This window comes from Clinocottus analis, unplaced genomic scaffold, assembly GCF_023055335.1.
Source record: "Clinocottus analis isolate CAN_PGR_092001 unplaced genomic scaffold, fCliAna1.0.p SCAF_2, whole genome shotgun sequence".
Classification (NCBI taxonomy): domain Eukaryota; kingdom Metazoa; phylum Chordata; class Actinopteri; order Perciformes; family Cottidae; genus Clinocottus; species Clinocottus analis.
In genome coordinates, this window is record NW_027175931.1 from 17,069,501 (window position 1) to 17,094,122 (window position 24,622).

General features: G+C 41.8%; 3 protein-coding genes across 5 annotated transcripts in view; 2 read left to right on the forward strand and 1 right to left on the reverse strand.

The window, feature by feature from the left end:
• The window catches only part of stx1a (syntaxin 1A (brain)), a 36,226-nt gene extending 22,360 nt beyond the window's left edge, over positions 1 to 13,866 (forward strand). The window contains exons 5-10 of one of the 3 annotated variants that reach the window (XM_068585011.1): positions 1,571 to 1,644; positions 1,971 to 2,079; positions 8,488 to 8,561; positions 8,642 to 8,776; positions 10,801 to 10,911; positions 12,686 to 13,866. In XM_068585011.1, coding sequence (XP_068441112.1) covers positions 1,571 to 1,644; positions 1,971 to 2,079; positions 8,488 to 8,561; positions 8,642 to 8,776; positions 10,801 to 10,911; positions 12,686 to 12,763 — 581 coding nt within the window. In that variant the 3' untranslated portion in view covers positions 12,764 to 13,866. The other 2 variants (XM_068585014.1, XM_068585012.1) reach the window with 2 other exon arrangements.
• Positions 13,867 to 15,370: 1,504 nt separating this feature from the next.
• LOC137790408 (caspase a-like) lies at positions 15,371 to 19,221 on the reverse strand. Its single transcript, XM_068584624.1, has 8 exons — positions 19,098 to 19,221; positions 18,011 to 18,295; positions 17,653 to 17,741; positions 17,327 to 17,503; positions 16,999 to 17,242; positions 16,764 to 16,907; positions 16,532 to 16,641; positions 15,371 to 16,415 (listed from the first exon to the last, which is right to left on the reverse strand). The coding sequence occupies exons 1-8, from the start codon at positions 19,102 to 19,104 to the stop codon at positions 16,311 to 16,313; spliced, it is 1,161 nt and encodes a 386-aa protein (XP_068440725.1). The 5' UTR covers positions 19,105 to 19,221; the 3' UTR covers positions 15,371 to 16,310.
• Positions 19,222 to 20,634: 1,413 nt separating this feature from the next.
• rabgef1l (RAB guanine nucleotide exchange factor (GEF) 1, like) overlaps positions 20,635 to 24,622 on the forward strand; it is a 6,013-nt gene continuing 2,025 nt past the window's right edge. Inside the window, exons 1-8 of the mRNA XM_068584623.1 lie at positions 20,635 to 20,775; positions 21,281 to 21,474; positions 21,587 to 21,753; positions 22,085 to 22,260; positions 22,892 to 22,973; positions 23,083 to 23,215; positions 23,326 to 23,417; positions 23,518 to 23,774. Of these exons, the coding sequence (XP_068440724.1) occupies positions 21,302 to 21,474; positions 21,587 to 21,753; positions 22,085 to 22,260; positions 22,892 to 22,973; positions 23,083 to 23,215; positions 23,326 to 23,417; positions 23,518 to 23,774 (1,080 nt within the window). The 5' untranslated portion in view covers positions 20,635 to 20,775; positions 21,281 to 21,301. The remainder of the gene's footprint in view (positions 20,776 to 21,280; positions 21,475 to 21,586; positions 21,754 to 22,084; positions 22,261 to 22,891; positions 22,974 to 23,082; positions 23,216 to 23,325; positions 23,418 to 23,517; positions 23,775 to 24,622) is intronic.

The window sequence follows — 24,622 nt, forward strand, 5'->3', positions numbered from 1 at the left end:
CACCTTGTTACTTTTCACCTCAATAAGTTAAGCAACAAAGACTTCATAAGCAATTATTACTATAATCAACAAATTGTTTAAGCAATTTAAGATGAGAGACAAGTTTTTTTTGTTCTTGTCTCACATCATAGTGAACTAAATATTTTGGAGTTTTGGACTGTTGGTGGAACAAATGAGGACAATTTGAAGATGACAAATTAGGAAAACAGATGGCAGATGCATTGATAATGAAAATAATAACAAGTTGCGGCCCTGTAATTTGTATCACAGTATTACCCACTGTATGTGTGTGTGTGCGTGTGCGTGTGTGTGTGCGTGTGTGTGTGTGTGTGTGTGTGTGTGTGTGTGTGGGAGGGGGGGGGGGTGTCGGTGTGTGTGTGTATACATATATATATATATATATAGAGAGAGAGAGAGAGAGAGAGAGAGAGATATATGATTTTACATTTTTTATCATACTTTTTCTCTTGTATTCACCAGTTTCCTGTTGCAAATTTTTTATTAACTTTTTTATGTCTCTTTCTGGTTTTTTCTTCTGGTAACATTTGAAGATGTTCTCATCTTTGTATTCTAACTTCTGTGTTCACACACAACAAATGATCTATTAAATAAAACATGCGGTAATAAGGATCAGAGATAAAAGATCTTTCATGAGCGTACAAAGATAATAGCCCATATCTCTCATATCCTGTGTGCATACAGCCTACACTCACACACACACACACACACACACACACACGCACACGCACTCACTGATACACACAACTGCTATCAGGCACAACCGACTCCTCACAGGCCTCAAACGGTGTCTTTCCAGTTCAAATCAGTTGTTGACACAGGGTGTGTGTGGGTGTGTGTGTGTGTGTGTGTGTGTGTGTGTGTGTGTGTTTGTGTGTGTGTGTGTGTGTGTGTGTGTGTGTGTGTGTGTGTGTGTGTGTGTTGGGTTGGTCAGTATGTGATCTCATCTTTGTCAAACTGCATACTGGAAGAACTGATACTACTCACTCTATCATTTGTTTTTTTAATCCTTCTAATTGTTCTTCACATCCATTTGTGGGAAATTGTTCACCTGTAAAACATAAAAGTTCTCTAAAATACCATAATAACAGATCTGCTCTGTCCTTTTTATAAATGTCATATATTTATATCATGTATATCACACAGGACACAGTTGTGTATTTAGAGTCTGCTTTGCCTGATGATATGTCTAAGCGTCCGATTTTTTAGAGATTATTACAAATTACCACAGTCTTGAATTTGAAATTTGTTAATTTTGAACTGTATAAGGGATTGTGTTTGCTTTGTTGGCTGTAACTGTGAAAACCATTTCTCCACCACCCTCAGGTCAAAATGTCTCTCTTTCTGTTTGGCAGATGGCCAAGAGGTTTTCTGAGCACATCATGAATACAATCCTTTTTTTATTTTATGACCTTATGACCTTTCCTTTGGCGTGAGTGTGCTATCCTCAGATTCACACTTTTAGCCCCACTAAGTAGTGTCTGCGCGTTGTTGTGCTTTTCTTGAGGAGCTCTCACCTGTTATTGGATGTACATGTTGTGTATGTTTCCAGGTATCCAGCAAATCATTGAGCAAGAAGAAAACCAGAACAAGTCATCAGCTGACCTGAGGATACGCAAGACACAGGTACAGTTCAACTAAGCTTCCCTCAGATAAAACGTTTTATAAAAATGTCATTCGCTTGTTGCTTGGCACAACAACGTGCAGCTCCTCCAATTGTATCCATCAACACTTTTAGAAATCCAGTGTATTTGAGTATGATTACTTTAGTTTTTTACTTTTTCTGTGTGAGCATCCTTGAAACATCCTCAGTTAGTTTGTAGTCTGGAACGTGGACACAGCTGCACCGACGGTGACGTCAATGAACGCTTGCACTTGCTTACCTCCTGCTTACATGTTTAATTACTTAATAAGTCTGTGTCCGCCGCCGTTGTTCCCCGCTGCGTCTCCAGCACTCCACGCTGTCTCGTAAGTTTGTCGAGGTGATGTCAGAATACAACACCACCCAGTCGGACTACAGGGAGCGCTGCAAGGGACGCATTCAGAGACAGCTGGAGATCAGTGAGTAGACCTCAGACAGCACACATGTTAACACATCTGCATCTCTTTCCAGCCTCAGAGTTGTGTTTTTGTGTGCCGTTCGTATTTATTTTGCATTAGAGATTCATGAGCAAGTTGTTATGTGAATTGTTCAGACCAACGACATACCTTATAAAAGTGTAACTGGCCAATACGTTTGCTTTGGTCATTTCTGTCCAAAACATGTCTTCACGCTTGTCAAAATAGATTAAATAAAGTTTAAATGATATAAATCTAAAATTTCTGTCGATGCTTTTCATACTCATGTCTAGTGAAGTTCAGGTTAGCGAGGTCAGTACGACACAGCTATGCAGCTGTAGTTGTGTCTAGAAATGTCCGATTCTCAAGGGAACTTCAGTCACACACCTGCACTCCTCTACACACACACACACACACACACACACACACACACCTGTTTATCAGTATATTGACATTAGAGAGAAGCAGACTGGACGTTGCTCGTCTCTTCCTGTGAGAAGAGATGAGAACACAGGATTCTCCTCCTCTCCAATTAAATGTGACTTTGCTTTGATATGTTGGTGACATAAAACCGTGTATTAAAGAGCCGAACTTTCGGCTGTTCGTGGTGTTGTTTTAGACGCTCAACCTGCGTTGACTGGACGACTCCCTGCTTTTGCATCTGCAGAGCTTGTTACTTTACCTGTGATCGAGGAAATAAATTATGAAAGAGAGAAGTTGTCAAACTGAATTCTTGACTGAATACACCAGGCTTCCAGTAATTATACACGCTAACACAAAGCACTATCTTCATCCTTCTCCTACAATAAGCTTGATGTTAGTATCATGTGAAGCTAATAATATAGTTTGCGCCACTATTCTCCTTCAGTGTGTCGAGTCCTCTCCACCTGCACGGTTTTGTTTTTAGAAGAGCATCACAATGTCTCCGTCCTCGTATGAAAGTATAACCACGTAAAGTAAAGATGTGCCAGTACTGCTATCTATCTGTTATCTACAATGTACCGTCTACTCTTCTTAGACAAGTCCATTTTTAACTATGGACATCATGCCAACTAGTGCAGCGTTGCATTGATTTAATTTTGATCAAATCTATGAAATTCATGAGAAGTCCCATGACGGCTCATTTCTATTCGTGCAGCTTTTGCTTTGTAATTTCTGGCAGGAGAAAAGTTGCTCAGCACAACATCCTGTTGGTAACAGCTTCCCATGTCTTGATTTACATGAAAAGCTCTTTTTACAGTTAAAGTAACTAGAAATGAAATGACACCCGTCAACATTCACTCTTCCGGGTTTGACAGTTTAAAAAAAACCACATGTAATAATTGTGCAAATATATTTAGTGCATTATTTTTCTTCTGCGTTTATGTTTGTTACATTTAATATTGATGGAAAAAGAGAGGCTTTAACATATTTAGCAATACAAATAATCGACTTTGGCCCTGAGCTGATTTGCTCTGTTTATGCACTCGTGTAACTTTAATGACCCTGAGGGGAAAACTATTTGCAAATATGTGAAAACAAATTCTTAAAACCCTCCACACAAACTTACATAAAACAATGTACATTAGTGACAGCATGACATACAACCTGAACTACGCCCGACCACCTTCAGCAAAAACAAACATTTCATCATTTTGTTTAGAGAGAAATATCAGTTTATCCTCTGCATACAGTATTGCACTTATTTCCTCACACTACAAACACATCCATGCACATGGCGGCTCGCTCCAGCTCTGATGTGATCTGCTCACTCGGGTGTCACAGCCGTGTGCCGTGTACAAATGGACAGGTATCATCTGCACGCCCGGCTGCGGGACCAGACACTCACAGACTCTGCTGCTGCTTAAAAAGTCATCGCTGCACACAAATGCCCAGAAAGGAACGCAGATAAGAACACTATGACTTACTTAGTGGGAATAGCAGAGGAGATGAAGTGCAGTTCTGCTGCAGGACACGTTGCACAGACGTCATTTCTTCTTCCATCTGTCAGACACATGCAGCAGGTCTGTGTGTGTGAGCACGACTCCATACACACTGCAGGCGGTCCAGCCAAATGAACAGCAGTGACCACACACAGCCCTTTCTGGGGTTAATCAAAAGACAGACACGTCCATCCTTGAGGAATAAAAACGCACACACACAACTCGCTTTTTTATAAAGTTCCTCTAAACTCCTTTTGATTTGATTTGTCAGCTGGCAGAGGCCGTAGCTGATGTCACCGGTCGTCAGGGAAGGGATTAGAGATGCAGAACGAAGATGAAGATGGAGTAAGAGCACAGAGGAGGGGGCAGTATTAAGCAATAAAACAAAGAGAGATAGAAATGAGAGATAAATATAAAGGCAGTTTATGGTTTTGTAGGAAACTGAATTGACAAGCTTTTCCCTTCGGAATACATTTCTCCTTAATTAGATATCCCATCATTGAATTCTTTCAGGGTTGTGTGACAAGTGAGCTGTTTCTGTTGTGCCGACACGTTCACTTGTTTGTGTGTGAATCAATAAGAATGTGTCACACACAGAGGGACATCTAGTCTATTCTGTCAGGCTGGATATCGACGTTTCCTCTGCTGCTTCTCTCCTTTTCAGTTTGCTTCTGGACACAGAGATAAGAGAAACACAAAAGCAACACTGTGACATACTGTAAACTTGTAATATTTAAGCCGATAGCATTTTATTTCCCTATTTGCACGGCCAACATTTCCACTGTAACCCTGAATCCAAATGTATTTGGACCAACCCCCACCAAACATCCTTTCTACATATGTTGTGTTTCTGTGTTAATAAAATGCTCGCACCTTTTCCCTGCACACTACTAGGCTGCACCTTTATCAAGGCCAGCTTTCTACTTCTGCAGAATATATTCTGTATTATTGAATTGTTTGGATAACTTTGTCCCTTATCTCATTAATATTTCCATAATGAGCTGCTAAACTTACACACATTTGCTTTTTTGTCATGACTTTGATGGGAAGCTTGATTCCAGCTTTTCTTCGTTCGGTGATTCTGGATCCAGCTTCAGCCTCATATTTAACAGGCAAACATAATATATAGATCTCATGTCTCAGCAGAAAAGCAGATAAGTCTCCCAGTATTTACCAGTCAATCCCTTTTTCAAGAAATTACAAGTGAAACACTTCTGTAGCCTATTCGTTTATCATTGAACGAGAATATCACACATTTCTTTGTGTCTATAAGCAGAGCGGCCCAGGAGGATGGAGAAATGTTGCTCACAGTCATCGCAGGGCATCTTTGACATTTGATTATTATATCGCATTTCCCTGTAGACGCTCCTTTAGCCGGGAGAGACGCACTAGAGACGAGGAACAGACAGACGCACACGAGCACATTACCGATTGACCTGAAGTGCTTCTCTCCTCTTGCAGGTGAAATTGCAGCGAACAGAAGCATGAAAAACACTTTCCTCTCTCGCTCTGCGTGTGTGAGCATGTGTGTCTCTTTCTCGGGCGGGGGGGCTTTTTTTTATTTTATTTGTGTTACATAACAATAGAAATTAAATAATACTGTAACTCGCAGCAACGTGGTATGAATTATTTAATAACGGCCTCAATATGCTGCCGGTGAAACGAGACCGCTCGGCTTCTCGTTAGACTTCTTCGGGTTTGGGTCTCCATGGTTACAAACAAGAGCCTCCCTCGAAGCCTGTCAGGGCTTAAAAAAAAAGGCGATGAGGAGTGTGTGTGTGTGTGTGTGTGTGTGTGTGTGTGTGTGTGTGTGTGGGAAGTGAGATAAATAGGATAGGGTAGCACCAGAGTGCCTTCTGTTTTCCCCTTCTTCACAATAATTATCCATGACTCATTGTCACTCGTCTCCGTCCTTTAACTCTCGCTGTGACCCTCTTTAATGTTGTGGTTTTAGCCTTAATGATGGAGATATTATTTATAATCAGAGAGGCCTGGAGAATAGGGAATACATCACAGTGATGTGGTGGATGTGGGTTCTTGCTCCTCTTCGGGTCCTCTCATTTGTCAAACGGCTGAACATGAGTAGAGTCTGCAGCACTGCAATGAAAGAGCGGGACCACTTTACCAATACTGAATTAAAGTCATTGCTTTTGATGTGGACACGAAGTTTGGATCAGACACGCGAGGCCCACTTTGTGAAAGAGTTCATTCTGATTTGCACGTGGACACACGTCCATGCATCAGTAAAGGTGAGAGCGCAGCTTCATCAGTATTCTGTTCATGAACGCAATAATCGTCTCTGCCTCCCAACGTCATCGCTCACCATCAACCTTCCCGCTCTGCACTGAAGCCTTCATCACACATAAATACAATACTCACACACACACTCACACACACTCTGATTAGGTCATAAATAGAGGTTTTGTCGTTGCCTCCAGAGAGGAAAGAGCAGAGTGGTACCTGACAGAGCTGCGCAGGTTTATTTATTTACATTGTCCGTAAAAATCTTTTGACTGAATATAAGAAGACGAAGTCATCGTGACCTCACCGATGGGTTTGGAGACTTCCATTTTCAAGTTGTAGTTTGGCCTTTTGAACAGAAGTTACCACCTCGGGACCACGAAGGAGTGACGAACACTCCGGTATAGCAACCATCAATTGCAGTAAGCTCACCCAATAGCATCACCTGTTTTATCGTCTGTTTTACTTGAAACTAGCCCATGATGTACTAAATGAACATCATGCTGTATTGAAGAAGACTTGAAGCTAGTGATTGAGACAAAAACTCATGTTTACAATCTTTACTGAGTCATTTTCTCATAGATTTCCATTGACTCAGACTTCTTTTTGCAACCAGAGGATTCGCCCCCTGATAGCTGTTTGACTCTGTTTCTCTGAGCTCTGCAAATTTCTCAAAATAATACAAACATATCGTGTTAATACTGTGTGGGGACGCCGGGTGTCTTTATGGGGAATAGATGGTACTTTACTGTGAGTACTGTACACGTAACTCCACAAAGGAAAGACGATGCTGACGGAGTCTGGCTGGGACTCGCAGCGTCAGCGGGGCAGAAGTGAAGCCCAATAAAGCGGCGCTGCATGCAGAGTCAGTGCTCATACACAAGAATATTTGTAGACGGAGCAAAAGGGGGAAGTAGGTCATGTCTCTGGATGGACACGGAGTCAACACATCAGCAGGAAGAAGCAATAAGATGCTGCTGTGTACAAGCAGGGAGAGTAGATACAGAGAGGTAGAAATGTTCACCAGGAAGTATTGAGGAAAACTTAATAAAGTATTAAATACATTTCTGATCTGTTCTGATGCTATCAAACATGACTGATTCTCAGTATTTACATGTGACCGGTCTTATTTTTAACTGATGCAGTGCCTGCCTTCCTTTGGCCTGGTCATGTCTTTTTAACAACAACTCGTACAGTAGGTTTTATAACCGAGAGAAACAGAATCTAAACTGCTCAAAATAGAATACAAAACCTGCACAGCATTCATTAATCCTTCTATTATAATTAAAGGTTAATGTGTCATGCACAGGATGACAGCGGTGATGTAGGGAAATGATAATGCAAGAGGTAATAATGTGCAGTTTTGTCTATAGTCCTTAAAATCCACCATGGATTCTTAACGGGTCTATTGCTGTTTTACTGTTTATTTATGTTACTTGTTTTTATCATTATTTTGTCTCTTGCTGCTATAATTCTGCAATTTCCCCACTGCGGGACTAATACTGGATTATCTTAATTCATCTCTGATGACAAATTAGATCAACAGAGGAAACAAAAGATAATGAATGTGGCTATAGTCCTTTTAAAGCCTTGATTATACTCTTCTTATTAGCCTGACCAGCATCTGGACGTGGAAGACCTTAAACATGTCCAGTCATGGTGCGATGAACTGCTGGAGTTCACAGTATTGAACTGTAGACCTTTAGGTGTCGGGGCTCCTGCTCATATGAGGACGTCTGGTGTGAAAGTGTGCATGTGGAGGCTCGAGGTCATAAGATGGTAACTGAGGTTGGATTCAATCAAACATGTGAGATGCCTGGTTGAATCCTAACAAACACACAAACACACACTTAATCCTGCAACAGTTAGATCAGCTGAAAGTAAAGGTTAAGGGCTTCATCTGGATATTAATTACATTACAGCACTTAGGATTGTTAACTTACACCCACAACTGTTCAGAGAGATGTAGGAATACAGAGTTTAAAATGCAGCTTACACAGGAGTGACAGATGGATAGAGAGAGCATTTCTTGTATTAATCCTCAGACACACATGAAGAAGATGGAGGTGTTGTTATCAACTAGAAAGTAGTCTTTTCTAATGATGTCTCGGAGAACCTTTCATGCCGATAGCGTTGCACCTCCACCTCCTAAACCCTGGGTCGACATCTACTGTAACACAACAAACAGTAAAGCTCTTTAGTGTGGTTGCTGTTCTAGATGTTTAGGGTTGTGTGTTTAAACTTTCAGCTGGGAGAAACACAACCAATGAGGAGCTGGAGAGCATGTTGGAGAGTGACAACCCGGCCATCTTCACATCGGGGGTGAGCAATGGACTAGATGGAAGATGAAGACGCACATGTGTCATCTAATCTCACCCCTCACTTAACTTCTCCCATCTTAGATCATCATGGACAACATCACCGAGCAAGCGATGAACGAGATTGAGACGCGGCACACGGAGATCATCAAGCTGGAAAACAGTATCAGAGAGCTTCACGACATGTTCAGGGACATGGCCATGCTGGTGGAGAGCCAGGTGAAAACTCTCTCAGTTCAGCTCTGTGCTGTGGGGCTCAGCCAAATGCATGTGACATCCGGACAATACAAAGAGTTACGGTTCCAGTTTGTAGATTTAGTTTTACGTCCTGTTCATGGTTTGAAATTGTTCCCCGGCTCATGCAGAGGTTGCGCGGCACGCTGTGTTAAAGTCATCCAGCTGCTTCTCCCGGGCATAAAAACAACTCCACTGGCTGTCTGTTCACTTTCAAACAAGTTGTGTAGTGTTTTAGTACAGAGTTGGAAGGAGGTTGTGTTCTCTAGCTCCATCTGGTTTTCTGTTTGCAAACATCTCAGTACATTTACACCGAATTTGGGGCGCAGATAATAATTGGCTTAAGGATCAGTTTGTTAGAATCATAATCTGTATTTGGGATTGCTGCCATTAGACCATTTTTAAATGCGTAATTATCGTGCTGCGTTCATAAGCTGGAAGGAAAATCTGACGACTGGAACTTTCAAGTTGGCAACTAAACAGCGTTGCATTCACTTGCTGTTTCGTAAGAGCCTTAAATGAAATAAACCTTATTTTTTACAGGATCTTTGACTTTGTGAGTTGAGATTTGTTGAGAATGTGTTATTTGCTTGTGGTAGACATTAGATTTAATGAGAGTGAAGATGCTGTGCATAGTGTGTGTTGTGTTGAGGTACTCCACTCACGCAGTGAGCGACTGACTGACGGTCTGTAGTTTCCGTGCTACACAGCTTCACCAAACCACATGTGCACAATACCACATGTGCACAATATCCTCAACGCATAACGTGTCAGAGTCGAGTTGTCGTTGAAGTGTTGAGCTGCAGGTGAACTGTCGGCCTTGCCCGTGTGTTACTGCACGAGTGAGAACTGCACCCCCACACACACATTACATGTTTCCCTCATCAGGAAGATTCAGTCTGAATTGTGCAAAAGTGAAAAACGAGCAGATGCAAGAAAATACGCAGAAAAAAATGAAAGTTTGCATTTCATCATAAAAGTGATTTGAATTATAGCAAAATGCAAAAGAGAGATAATTGCTTGATTGTTTAATAATTCAGTAGTATTGTGTCTTTTTGTATACGTTCATTCTCTTGCCAGCCACACGATTGCTCTAATTCTAATTAACTCAATGAACTCACCTTTCTTTTATTAACAGAATGCCACATCTTTTGAAATTATACTTGAGTCTGTTCATTTTGCTTTTCTCAGCTTTGCGTTCTCTTTCCTCTCTTTTTCACACAACCCTGACACCGCAATGACTCTGAGCTCTAGAGAACAGAAAGGTAATTTATATGATTCTTTCTTATACTTCAAATATGGTTTAACTTAATTGTTGCTCTACTGCAAAGGGCTGATTCTGTATTTATTTTGTTACAATCCTGGGTCAAGAATAAGTGTGCAATATGAGGCTTTCTTTGGTAATGAGTGTTGATATAAACATAGTAAAGAACTTCTGCTGCTTCCATACATGAAAGGGTCTGTATTGAACGTGTGGCTATGAATAAATAGAGAAAGAGAAAACGGCAATTAGTATCTTTTTAAAACCTCAGTCTTTCCCATTCTCTAGGATATTGATATACAAAGTATAAACGAGGCCTCATTTCATTATTACTAGAAATCTATCAAACATCATCTTAATGCTAAAGACATTGAGTTGTCGCACGCCAACAATGTCTCTTGCTCTCTGTTCAGGGGGAACTGGTGAACAACATCGAGCGCAGTGTGCTGAGCGCCCGTGACTACGTGGAGCAGGCGAAGGACATCATTCCAAAATGCAAAAAGTTCAAAAAGACCAGCAGGCGGGTGAGACGCGAGACGCACACAATCTACCAGCTGACTAATTATTTCCTCTTTCCTTTGTCCCTTGTTTGCTTTCTCTTCTCACTCCTCCTCATCTTCACCCATCGTTTCTCTCCTTTACCTCACCTCCTCTCCATCTGTATCCATTTCTTTTTCCTGCCGGCACATCTGGCTCCCTGTTTCCACTTCATGTCTTCCACATCTCCTCTGTCGCTAACCTCTCCTAGGGGGAAATGATAGACCGCATAGAGTACAATGTGGAGCACTCAGTAGACTATGTGGAGAGGGCAGTGTCAGACACTAAGAAGGCGGTTAAATACCAGAGTAAAGCCCTGAAGGTGAGTCGCATACACAACAAACTGATGCACGGGCACAATCAGGCAGACGTGAAAGTTAAAGCATTGCATGCGTATATATTGCAGTGTCTAACGTCAGTGTGTGTTTGCATGCAGAGCATGTGTGTCCTTACTGTATTTGACATATTCTACAGTAGTTATTTCAAATCAGGAGTATATATATTTAAAGGTGTGGATCTAAAAGAAGCCTAAACGACCCACAGGATCACCACCTGCTGCTGAGAGTTTATGAAATCTGTCAGCAGGCAGCGATAGAAACAACGAATGGGGATAAATTATTGAAACGTGGGCCACAGCGAGTTGTACAAATATAAATTCCAGCTCTTTCAATACATCCATGAACCCACATAAAAACACAAAATGTTGTTTTTCCCTTTTTCTGTTTATTCACCGTTACAAATAAATGTTTCTTAGCGAGCTTTAGCCGGGCTCGGACGTGGATTCTGTTATCTTTGGACAAAAACCCGGCGAGATGTTTCCCACAGTGTCCAGGCTTTATGCTAAACTAAGCTAGGCCGACCTGCTGCGGGCTCCAGCTGCTTAACGACCGTATCTGAGAGTTTCATATAACTCTCAGCTAAAAGCCAACATGTGTAATCTCCCTAAATCGTTAACTGTTTTAAACATCAACAATTTCAGGATCCCTTTGTCCTGTTTTCACTTCCTGTTCACAGACAGTTAAATAACATCCACACATTTGGTACTTTGGGCCACAGCAGACACAATCAACTGGGAACAACCTCGTCCATAAGGAGGTTTTTCACTTGCTTCCCTTCATTCAACAAGTTATGCAACAATGCAACAAGTCTGCCACCTCTTGGTAGATATCTATAACAGCACTTACAGATTGAAGAATGCATACAGCACATGACCCCAATCTACTACCAGGGCCATCTCCATGACTGTGTCCTCACACCAGCTTTCTTTCTCTTTTTTCCTCTTCTTCCGCCTCTGTTTCTCTTTCGCTCTCTCGTCACATCCACTGAATCCTGACCTGACACTTTGTCCGCCTTGTTTCTCCTCTCATGTGCTCCATCCAGAAGGTGATGCTGATAGGAGGTTGTATAGCAGTATGTCTCGCGGTCCTCATTATTGCCCTCGCAGTTGGACTCAGTTAACCGTCAGAGATCCCCGCAGAGCGGACGGGCAGGAGGTCTCACTCCCGGGTGTAAACGTGCAGTGTACAGCGGGGCTCTGTCTGTGACTGCTGGTGAAGCAGGAAGCTGACATCACGGTGCTGGAGGCAGTGCAATACGCATCTGTGCACTAACATGTTTTACATTCACTTTAATGAACATGTTTTAATATATACTTTTATCCAGACTAAACAGTTTAACTTTCTCCTGTGCTTGTGTGTGTGTGTATTTCATGATTCACACTGTACCTTCGTCGTGTGCATGTTCTGCAGGCTGGTGAATAGCTTTGCATGTTTTTCACAAAGCTGCAGACGTGGTTATGTTAATTGATCATCCAAATAAAAAACCTTTAAACATGTATATGTTAAATAGGAGAATGATTCACTTTTGTGGCATGCGGAAAAATACTTTATGCTATTGAAATGATTAATTATTGAAGAAAATGCAGAAACAAATTTAAAGTTGAGGGTGTTAAAATGCTTCTGAATCCTCAGATACATTAAAAACGAATGATCGTTCTGCTTTTCTGTCATTACAAGTCATCTGTCTAACAGGTTTTTCTCTGCTCCCAATCTGCTGCCATGGATGACTGTTTGTATGCTTTTGTTCCCACTTAACAGAAGAAGATAATGATTATTATATGCTGTGTGGTACTGGGGATTGTCGTTGCTTCCATAGTCGGGGGAACGTTGGCCTGAACCACATCACGCCACACACACACAAAGCAAACACATGACATGCAATCCATCACATGTGTGACGCCAGGTGCGTTACACACTGATGCCAGAGGTGTTTCTGCATGAGTTGCTATTCAGTAAATGTTTACCTGAGTGTTGAGTGTTGTCAACAATATGATGTTTGCAGAAGTGAATTACTGAATGAAAAAAAGTTACTACATGAAATGTAACCCTGTACTAATACATTCCAGCATCCAAATATGACACAGATTGAATTGTAATGTCTGTTTGAGTTGTACAGGCAAAGTGACAGGCACCTTGTCTGCAGTGGTTTTTAAAGTCCTCTCTTTACATATTATTTATTTCATCCTTTCTTTCTACGTTCTCTAAAGTCCTCTCTTTACATATTATTTACTATTATTACTTCTATGTTCTCTAATGTCCTCTACCTCCCTTCAAAGGCCCTGCATGGTTGAGTTCACTGTAAATTGGTGTTTTGTTTTCAATCTTAAAGGGTAAAGAGGACAAGTTTGCTATTTTGCTCGTGTTCGTCACACTGCCAAACATTTGAAATGTCATCTGGTGTTCTTGACGTCTTCTGGCTTTACCCGTTGTGCAGCCTTTCTAGCCGTCGCTCCACGTGTCAGCGCATGAATGTGAGGCAGGATGTGTGTGTGTGTGTGTTCATTTGTAGCTTCCTCTTTCAATGTACGACTGGTGGGACGAGAACACGAGTGTATGTTATTAGCCACACGTGTCTTTGTTTTGTATAAAGTGTAAACAAATATAAAGCTCTCTAACACTGCCGGTATGTTCAAATAAGCTGTTAAAATCGAGTCTAGTCTGGTTTGGATTGATTATTCTGGTCTGTAAGTGACAAATACCTGTTGTTTTTGTCTTTTTATAAACGGAATATATCCTTCTGTCAACTACTTCAGTGTTTATTTTCATGAGTAACTGTCATGAGTCGGCGACAGCATCAGCATGACCTCTAAGCAGCTGTGGAAGACTCCAGAAGTACTCGGACTGAAACCATGTTACCTTGTTGCCTACTCAACGTGTTGCCTTTGTGTTGTATCGTGAAGGTTTTGGCTGTTTGATTAGAGTTTGTTTTTGTTTAGTAAAGTTTGTCTGAAAAATGCACATTTGTTTTTGCATTGTTTTGCATTCAGAGACGGGACGTAAGCCGTTTGTTCTCATAGCTGCAGCCGATCAGCATCGTTCACGTGAAACAAGTTAAAGTCACAGAACCTCAAACACAAAAAGAAACAAGGCGATCTTCACCTTTAACTGTCTTTTCACTTTGTTTACCGCCAGCGTTCAGTGGACACTATGTGGTGTCGGGGTTCAGCCAAAAGGTTTGTCTTTTATTTTGAAGGCTCAGAAAGAAAGACATTATGCAAATGTCTTTGCTTTCATGTGTGGGATTTCTGGCTTGGTAAGATATTTGTTCTCTAGATTTAAGGCCAAAGCTTGTTTTCATCTGTTTGGACATCCCACATGAGAGTATGTAGTATATAACATGACTAAAACTTTTATGACAGAAAGTGATCTAAGGTTCCTTATCCCAAGTTCCTGCAGCTCATGAACTCAGTCCATGTTCGTCATCTTTGTACATGGATCAACTCAAATCTTTTTCTCCTTCTGTAATTTAAGGATTTACTTCCTATTTTCAGTTGGGCAGCTATTACATTGTATATATATGCCGTTTAAGCACTTTTCTTTGGAGAAGTTCCCCTTTCCTCACTATCAAACTACTCAGAACCTTTACTTCCTCTTCTATCCTCATACCTTCTGAGATTAAACATTACAGTTCATCATCCAATAAAACTGGCTACCACTTGAACAATTGTACTTTCCAGCCCTCATGCTGAGCTTTCTTTTCACTGATAAGTCCCTCATAAAGCAAAGTAGGGATGATGTAATAATGTGCCGTGTAGCCTTGTTGCACCACTGCATTTAGTATTTAGTTCATAATAAGTGTTTGATTGTTAGAATGTGTCCTGTTGCTCGCAAATTTTAGCAGATGCTAAAAACCTTAACAACCTACGAGATGAGAAATCTAATCTCATCTCATCTTCATCAGCAGCTTTTCTTGTGTGTAGTTTTTCTTCAACGTAACAGTGAGAGCGATCATCATATCTAATCATATCTGATCAGACAGACAGGGTGCTGGAGAGAAGATAGATTATGTATTTTCATTGTGAACACGTCGTATTGCATCACTCATGTTTCCTTCAGCAGCACAGATGGACCGTGCTGTCACATCATCACAGACCACTAACGCGTACGGACCCACGCGCAGCTGAAATGTGTGGCAAACTTAAAATACCATGCACGAGAGCTGACTTCAAGCCAACAAACATGATAACCTATTCATTATTATGCAAAAATATTTGCATGGTTGTTTATATCCAGGTACGTGTTGACAGTAGATTGGGATCCTCTGCAGACCTGGAAGATGATGATGATGATGATGATCTGGGGATTGTTGAGACAAAATAACAACAAACACACTGTCTGAGATGTCTACAGGACTCCAGAGAGTCATCACACATCATCGTGCACGGATTCAATTTCAGTTCATTTATTTTGTTTAGCCAAAAATCCCAAATACAAAATCCGAAGGCTTTACAATCTGAACACACAGAAGTTCATCTGACCCTCACATCCAAACAAACTCCTTCTCCACACGTCTCCAACGAGAGCAGGGCCGCTCTTTTTGTTCCATAGAAAGCAAACACTGACTAAAGTTCAGGCGCTTTATAGCAGCCGACCAATGAGAGCTGAAAATGTGTTAAATGCATCTGGAGATTGCAATAAAGTTTAAATTTTAAGTTTAGAATAATAAGTTTATTGAATAGTAAAAGGCTGGTCTTGTTACTTTGTCTTCACAAACATTGGTCTGAATTTTGTTGATGTAAATCTAGTTTAAATGTGTCTGGCTACATGTGCGTTCAGCTATCCAAGGAATTCACTTAAGTTTATTTAATAGTCCAGCAAAAAAAAAAGCATAACAGGCCAACAACAAACAACATTTTTGACAATGTCTGTGTTGCCTTAGCCATCTAGAGAATAAATCATGGATTTCATATTTGACCAGTTATATGACGTCATCAGTAAGCAACCTGTTGAATACAAGTTGATAAAATGCTCTATTAATTAAAAGGCTTACATACTGTATTCATACATAAAAATGTAATTGTACTTTATGATATTCGTTGTATTATGAATGGATTATTGGACGCTGACATGTAAAAGCTTGTCCACTTTACCACAAAAAGACTTCAGACTGAAAGAGACACAAATCAACTGTGAACAATGAGCATCTTTATAGTCACTTTGCATCTCTTTGTGGTTGTTTTGTGTTTTTTTGTTATCTCAGAAGTCAATTTGTGTCTCTTTGAAACTGTTCTACGTCTTTTTTTCTCTGTCCTTTGGTCCCCAGGTTTGTGAGCAAATGTCCCCTACAGTAATCAACGAGTTGTCTCTGTTCACAAAGCAGCATCTCAATGGCATACATCGTTTAAAACGTGGCTACGAGTCTGAGCTAAACAGAAGTGAATCCTCAGAGGCCTGGAAAGAAGTAGAAGCGCTTTGTCAGAGTGCATCTGTCTTTGCTCGCCATCTGTCTTTTGTTCTGAATGGAAAAATCCTCAAAGCGTCGCATGACCTGTGTGGTTGAAACAAACATCGTATAAAATGAAGCATGGCCAAGAGTAATGAAACAAGAGCGTCATCACTGCTGCTCGTTAATATCTTCATTAACGGATATTACTTTCCACTTACTTTTCTGAAAAGTTCCTCAATGTCATCCTGATGTGCGAAGGTGTTCAGCGCATCAGCAACGTACTGGATGAGAAAAGACCCGCGAGTTGTTTGTCTGTATGAGACAGTATCTGTCGGAAAAACATAGAGAAACAGGGAATATATTTTGTTTGTATTACATAGAGTAACTATTACATCTTATTTGTGTTATGAGCTGTGGAATAAGATCTAACAACATTTAAATTACACTGACCAGGGGTGCAGGAAAGAAGAGAAATGAAATCTTTTTCTTTGTTCACATATCGCAAACTATCCTCCTGGATGTTTTCTCCGCCCACATTATCAGAGACCACAGCTGGGTGTGCAGCATCTTTAACCAGCACCGCCCCTCCCTCCACTGAAACACAAGTGAAACACTTTGAATGCCGTGTACGAGAAGCAGACTTCATGTATGTTACTGTGTGTTTTATCTGAGAGGGCAGACTCACCTCCTCTGCAGGCCTGGATCATGAGGATCTTGGGTTTGTTCAGCAGCGCTGGACATTCGTGGGGACCCAGGTGCTTGTAAATGTTGTTGATGGGGAACTCGTCTGGTTTTCCATCAGCATCCATTTTCCAGTCGACACCGAGGACAGCTCCCAGTTTCCCATGTGACATGATAACCACCAACACGCTGTCTGTCTCTTTGAGTTTGGGGTGTTTAGAGAACTCGATGACGGCTTCATCGATCGCCTGCGACGACGCAACAAGTCACACATCAGTCACCGCTTCACGAAACCACCCAAACACAAACACGTTCCCTTTCTGTCATCGTACCTTTCCCGTGAGGTTTGTGTGTTTCACCACCTCGTATCCCAGAGCGGTGAACAGTTTCTCTGTGTTCTCCTCGTCCTTCTCAGCTCCATTTCTGTTTAATTTCTCATCAGTAAACGTTATATTAGTGATTAGCAGGGCCACACGATGGCGAAGAGCATTTTTGTCCGCAGGGTAAACCTAAAAAACAGATTTGAAGGGAAAGAAGTGTTACAAAAAAATATTATTTGTCTAGAAATATAGTAGACTTTCTTAACAACACATTTCTATCAAGCTTAGATACACTAACATGTACAGGAACCTATTTAATACTTTTATGAAGGACTAACATCTCTATCGTTCAGCTTCTCCCTCCAGAAGGCCTCGCTGGTGTGGATGAGTGTGCTTTTCCATTCCTGCTCCATCGGTTGCTCTGCAGCTGGAACAGAAGCACATTCTGTCCAAAATGGTGTGCTTACTTCTGTGTAACACAACTCTATTCATGACAGTGTCAAAGAATGATATTATATATCAACTACGTCAGCTACAGCTGAACTATGTCAGCTCACCCGGCTGAGCAACTTGCCCAGCCGGCTTATTTTTTAAATAAATTCAGGACACTCAGAAATGCAGTGCAGAATAGATTTATTTTACATTTGTGTCTCCACCAATGCTGACACCAAACCTATGGCCTTGATGTCGGCTCACCTGGCTGAGCAGCTTGCTCAGAGGACAGACCCAGCTCGGAGTGAAGCAAAGGATCTCTGCTCTGCAGGTGAGCGATCATCTTCCCGCTGGCTGCGCTTCCTTTCTTCTTCACCGCGTCGATGAGAGCGCGCGCCTTGTCCGCTGTGCTGCTGTGCTCCTCAAGTATTGAGTCTTTCTGACCATCGTTCAAGACTCCGTCTTCTAAAAGGTCGTCCAGGAGCTGTTTGATCAGTTCTTTGTCGGCCTTTTTCACAAACTTACACCTCACATTGGCAAGCTCCTGATCTAGAAGAGGAGAGATGAAGCAAATGAACATGACTCCAAAGTTTTGATCCAAATAGATGTACTAACATGAGTAAGACATTAGGGATATAAGTTATTTAGTCTATCAGTCCTGGTTGATATCAATAGGGTGAACAGAATTAATACACCTGTAGTAATACAATTCACCACCACCACAAAATGTATCCTTATAATTAAGTTTCAACAAAAACTGAGCATTATAACGTTGATGAAGTCGTACATAATACACTGACACCTGAGTGTATAATAGTATCTTAAAACACATGAACCATTAAGTGTAACTAATCATAACTGAAAGAGACTTGGTCCTTTCTTAATGGTGAGTTAGATGATACACTCTGCTTTAAATTATCGCTTAAGCATGTGTTTATAATCTCGTTGTACAGTGTCTGACCTGCGTACTTTGGACATGTTTGCTCCATTTGAATGGAACGAATCAAACATGGCACAGTTGAATGGACTTATCATGCAGAATAGGGCGCGCGGAAAGAGCAAAGTGAAACTAAAGTAAAAAAGAATACGTGGCACACACAACAACGTGCAGAGTAGTGAACATTTTCCCTTGGCAGACTTCATCGTCCTTGAAAAATATTATATTTATGCGTCAAATATTATATTTGACAAGGAAGTGTAACATGTAATATGTCCAACCCTCGTTGCGCAGACCACGAACACAAACAGCTCGAGTAGATTTGCTCCCGCTGGCTGATCTCACGCGTAGTGACGCCAACATACATTAAAGTGTTGGTCACTTGTAAAGTGCATCCGTAGCGTGACATCCTACCTGCCATCGCTCAAACCTCGTGTCACAGAATTGTTTCAGACGGAGTCTCCAAGTTCAGCCTTCATGCAGGAACGACCGCGTAAAACGCGAGGGAGGAGAGATGGCGTGTTTCCTGTTCGACGACGAGTTCCGACTTTATCTCACAAGTACACGTACACGTACAGCTGCAGGCTCACAGCGTGTGGGTTTGTATAAAGAGAGACATCAGACAGTGGAACATGATCGTACATTGTGCAAACAGATGTTAAAAGGTTTCCCCATCATCCGATAATGTACAATTTGTCCTATTACAGGATACATTTATGGAAAGTCTAAGAAGCTGCAAGAAAGTCTGGAAGTCTGCAAGACTGGACCGAGTGCTGTCTGAAACGATGGTCAGTGATGTTGGAGCCCCACAGGGAACTGTTCTGCCTCCCTTCCTGTTCACCCTGTACACAAATGACTTACAGTACAACACGGGGTAATCTGCAGAAGTACTCTGATGACTCTGCAGTGGTCGGGTGTATTAAGGATGGACGGGAGGAGGAGTACAGGGCAGTTCTGAGTGACTTTGTGGAGTGGGCCGGTGATGCTGGACTTCAGGGGGAAGATGAGGGCTGTTCTGGGAGAGGACGTGGACATGGTGGAGGAGTACAAGTACCTTGGTGTCTCCATTGACAGCCGACTGAACCGGAAGGCCAACATCAACGCTGTCTAAAAGAAGGGGATGAGTCGACTCTTTTTCCTGAGGAAGCTTCGATCCTTCAACGTGTGCAGCAAGATGCTGGAGATGTTCTACCAGTCGGTTGTGGCTAGTGCTCTGTTCTTCTCCAGCAGCATTGGAGCTGATGACACCAACAGACTTAACAAATTGGTTAAGAAAGCCGGCTCCATCATCGGCTGCAAGCAGGAGCATCTGGAACAGGTGGTGGAGAGGAGGACACTGAAGAAACTATTGTCCATATTGGACAACCCGGATCACCCTCTCCACCAGCTCCTGCAAGGTCAGCAGAGCACTTTCTCCAAAAGATTCATTCAGCTCCGCTGTCACAAGGACCGCTACAGGAAGACATTCCAGCCCACGGCAATAAGACTTTATGATAAATCACCTCTGGCCAGATCCTCTGTAGGTTAACACCAACAGGCCTTTTGTTGTTTGTTACTCACCAAACATTTTATGTGTATATACACTTTACTTATTATATATGACTACTACTACTACTACTACTACTACTACTACTACTACTACTACTACTACTACTACTACTACTACATATACACCTTTTGCAAACAATTTTATGTGTAAACTGCTACTTTGACATGTAATTTCCCCTCGTGGATTAATAAAATATCTATTTAGTATCTATCAGTATCTTACAGTTTGATTTTCTGAACAGAAAGCTCACAGTCTCAAAGTGTGCTTGCAGAGCTCTGTTGTAATGTGGTGTTATTAAAAGGGTTTCGTAATCATTCAGTTCGCGGGTAATAACTTGGGCTGTTGCAACGCGGTGACGCTGCCGCGAGGGGGCGATGACTCACAGGTTAACCTGATTGGTAACAAAACACAAAGAAGAAACAGCTGACAGACAAAATGGCTGAGGGTCAAAGCTAGAAGCTCGGCTCATGTAAACATCCACCAACCGGAGACAGGAGCGAGGAAAACGTTACTCGAGACCCTCTCGACGTGGCGCATGAGAGAGTATGTCGACACACAATTCATCTCATCGACACTGACAGCGTCACTGCCGCCAAATATGGTTGCTAGATTAGCTTTGTTATTAGCTTTGTGATTAGCTTTGGGTAAACACTGACAGCTAGCTGAGAATTAGCTCGTTGGTTTCGCGTTCATGTGTCAACTTTGTGGTGCGAAGACACTTTAATAAGTCAGAGAGAAGCTGTCTTTGGGGGGATATACTGTCAGTAATTACCGAGAGAGTGGCCTTGATTAACTCGGAGGTTTTCGATAACGCGACACTACAGTCCTGTGGCGTTAAGCTCCGATAAACGACGTGTGACGGGATTCAGACTCAAACTCAGCGACGTTACGCTATTACCGCTGCAGAAAGCGGTTGTACAATCTCTTCTGGATGGATGAGCCACCGCTCCTTTACGCACGACCACACGCCGGTTTGGTCAACTCTTTTCTGGTCGCTATCAGTGTTGTGATTAATACAGTTTCCTGTTTTCTTGGTTCCACAAAACAGTCTTCCTCACTTTGGTAAAGGATGACGAGCCAGCGGCGTGGGATCCATCTGGACCAATCAGAACTGCTTTGCAAAAAAGGATGTGGTTTTTATGGCAACACCGGCTGGCAGGGCCTGTGCTCCAAGTGCTGGCGAGAGGAAAATCAGCGAGAGAAGCAAACACAGATTCAAGAAGACTGGGCACTTGCTGAGAGGTTTGTCTGTCTCTTTGTCCTGGTACAAGCATTAAGGAGACACCATGTCTTTTGTTCCTTTTACTATCTGTCCATCTGACCACTGCCACCGTGGTACTGTCTCTGTCCCCAGGCTGCAGAAGGAGGAAGAGGAAGCCTATGCAAAACACCAGAAGGCCCAACCGCAGCCCACCATCACACCCTTCAGCAAGTTTGAGGAAAGAAAAACAAAAGAAAAGTCCAGCAAAGTTAACACAGTCACAAAGTTTTTTACTCCTTCTGCAAAAACATCCAAAAAAGGTACATACTCAACTGAAAGAGATGCAAGCCAGTGATCTATCCCAAAATAATGGATTGATGAATGACTTGCATTTCCCTTGCTGCTCTTGTGTTAAAGGGCAACTTTGTCGTTTTCAATTGTCAGATATTTTATACCCATCCTGCTTATTGTCGGCCTGTTTTGCCCAAACTGTTTCTGTCTTTTGAGGAACTGGTTCTGTTCACCGGGAAATAGTAAGCAACAAAACCAGACTAAGGTTGTCAGCAACAACACAACAAACGGATGTTTTGGTGAAAAATACGTTGAGTGTTTGCCGCTTTGATGAAAGTAAAACCCAACATCTTTCCCCAGATGCTGCTTTTGATGCTCAATCCAGCCCGAGCCCCAGCTCCTCTGGAAGCCAGCGCTCCTCTGTGGACGGTGACCATGCAACACGAGAGTTCATTGATTTCCTGAAGCCTCTTAAGTTCGGCAGGGAGGTCTTCAAACAGTGCCGAGCTTTCACTGAGAGCATGGTCTATAAGCGGGTGAGCTAAAGTTTTCTTCTGGGTGAATTGAGCTTGTTGGAACCATTTATTATGTATGTATTATGTTAACAAATTATTAATGCTTAAATACATTTTTAGGTTTAGTTTATGATGGTGTTTTTACTCAAATTCCTCCAATACTGTTACCAAAACTCTTCTCAGCTTATTGCGATTGCACCGTCAGTGTACTCTTTTATGTGTTCATTAACACCTGTCCTGATTTCTCTGTTTTAACACTGAATATAATGAGCTTCAAATATTGCTCCAACTCAAATGCTAATATTATTGTTTGTACAATATTGTCAATTTAAACAATTGTTCTGCAGACAAAAGACCAAACCACAAGAATCTAAGTGAGACGTTGACTGTCACACGTTGTCTCAAGAGAGAAGTGTTGTTTATCTAAATATGTAATGGGAAAATATGTTAAGTTAGTCATTGGAAGAGACGTACAGTTTGTCAGACATTTTAAGTAATTCCTACATTCAAACAGATAACTTAATAAAAAACTATGCTTAATAAATCACTTTTATATTTGGCCTTGACTTTGATATCTGTCTCTGTACCATTCATGCAAGCTGCAATTAAATTGAATCTGCTCTGAGTTGTAGATTTTCCTTTTCTTGCTCAGGACATGGGTGCTGATGAGCTGTCAGAGTGTGTTCAGGACTTCTACCAGAATCTCTCCGATCGCCTCCACACCCAGTTCAAAGGTACTGCTCAATGCTTACGGGGAATATGATCAGTGAATATCACAGACAGTATGCAGTGGACTAAGTCTTTTCTCTGTGTACCTTCTGAACTTTGTGCTTCTGCTCCTAGGTTCGTCAGAACATGTGGAGAGCGTTATGGATGAAGTAGAAAAGTACATGATGACTCGTCTCTACAAGGAGGTCTTCTGTCCCGAGACCACAGACGATGAGAAGAAAGACCTGGCCATACAGAAGAGAATCAGGTTAGCAAACAATTGTTGAAATTACTCAAATCTAACTCTAAGCACAAGAAAATAAGAAAGAACCTGACCTGAGTTGCTTGCCTTGTAATCAGTATTGTGTTCTCTTACAGAGCCTTGCATTGGGTCACCATTGAGATGCTGTGTGTTCCTGTCGATGAGGAGATCGCAGAGGCGTCAGACCGTGTGGTCAAAGCCATCACAGGTAAGTCTCACAGTTTTTCAGAAAGCTGTGGTTGGACATCACCTCCTTATCTTGGCAGTAGAGATCCAGTAAGATTGTTTACATCTCTGTTCCATTTCAGACGTGATTGAAATGGATTCAAAGTGCGTGCCCAAAGAGAAGCTGGCGTGCATCACTCGTTGCAGCAAGCACATCTTCAACGCCATCAAAATCAGCAAAAAAGAGGCCGCATCTGCAGACGACTTCCTCCCGACGCTGATCTACATTGTGCTGAAAGCTAACCCGCCGCGCCTGCAGTCCAACATCCAGTACATCACCCGCTTCAGCAACCCCAGCAGACTCATGACCGGAGAGGACGGCTACTACTTCACGAATCTGGTGAGGAAATGAGTTCATGCTTGCATTTATGTGGTTCAGTGTGCGCGTGTCGAAGTCTCCATGTTTCCACATTTTTAAGGAAGTTGCGTTGAGATACTGACAGGTGTTTCTATTATTTTGTCCATCCTAATTATTGCAATGAGAGTAGGCTGAACGACACATCTCTGGATCATTCAATGCAAACGGCATCGTCCAAAATTAACATCAAATTGATTCAAGGCCTCTCAAATATTTGTTATTTTATACATGAAGGTGGGATTTATGCTTTAGTTTTAGCTAAGTGTACATTTTTTAAATTGGCAACCTTGCTTCACTGTGCCATGGTTCACTCTGGTAGCAAAAGTTAGTTACAGATTAAAAAACTACAAAACTTTGTCACAAATTACCTCCTGGAATCTAGTGAACGTTCAGCTTGTTGGTGCAGCATAGCATGTCTATGTTAGCGGTTATCCAAAATGCTTTTTTTGGCTGATTTATAAGCTATTTTTCAGCTCTTCCTCTCAAAGCTTTAGGTGAGTGGCACGACTCTTTTACACACAAAACAAGCTGACTCACACACATAGTCCGTGACTGGCATGAGAGGAGTAACACTGCCCACACAAACATAAGATAGTTTTTCTTCGTGCAACTATGCAGGAACCGATTTTATAAAACTGCAATGTTATGCAACTGTGATATTGTGTAACTGCCAATATGGCAACATTGGTTAATTCCCACATCCCTACCCTCACGTCACGTCACATGGTCGCACATGGCAGTTACTAGTGGCCAAAACTCTGAATAATGTGAATTAAATGATACTTAAAATATAAAAAATAGTCATTGATGGCTGTTTGGTTGAGACGTTT

Bases quoted from the DNA above. Each gene is read 5' to 3' on its own strand.
- LOC137790408 (XM_068584624.1), bottom strand. The intron at 16,642-16,763 runs GTCAGTGTAATT...TTTTTCCGACAG, and splicing joins TCTTCTTTCCTGCACCCCTG to ATACTGTCTCATACAGACAA. The intron at 16,416-16,531 runs GTAAGTGGAAAG...TCAACCACACAG, and splicing joins TTGAGGAACTTTTCAGAAAA to GTCATGCGACGCTTTGAGGA.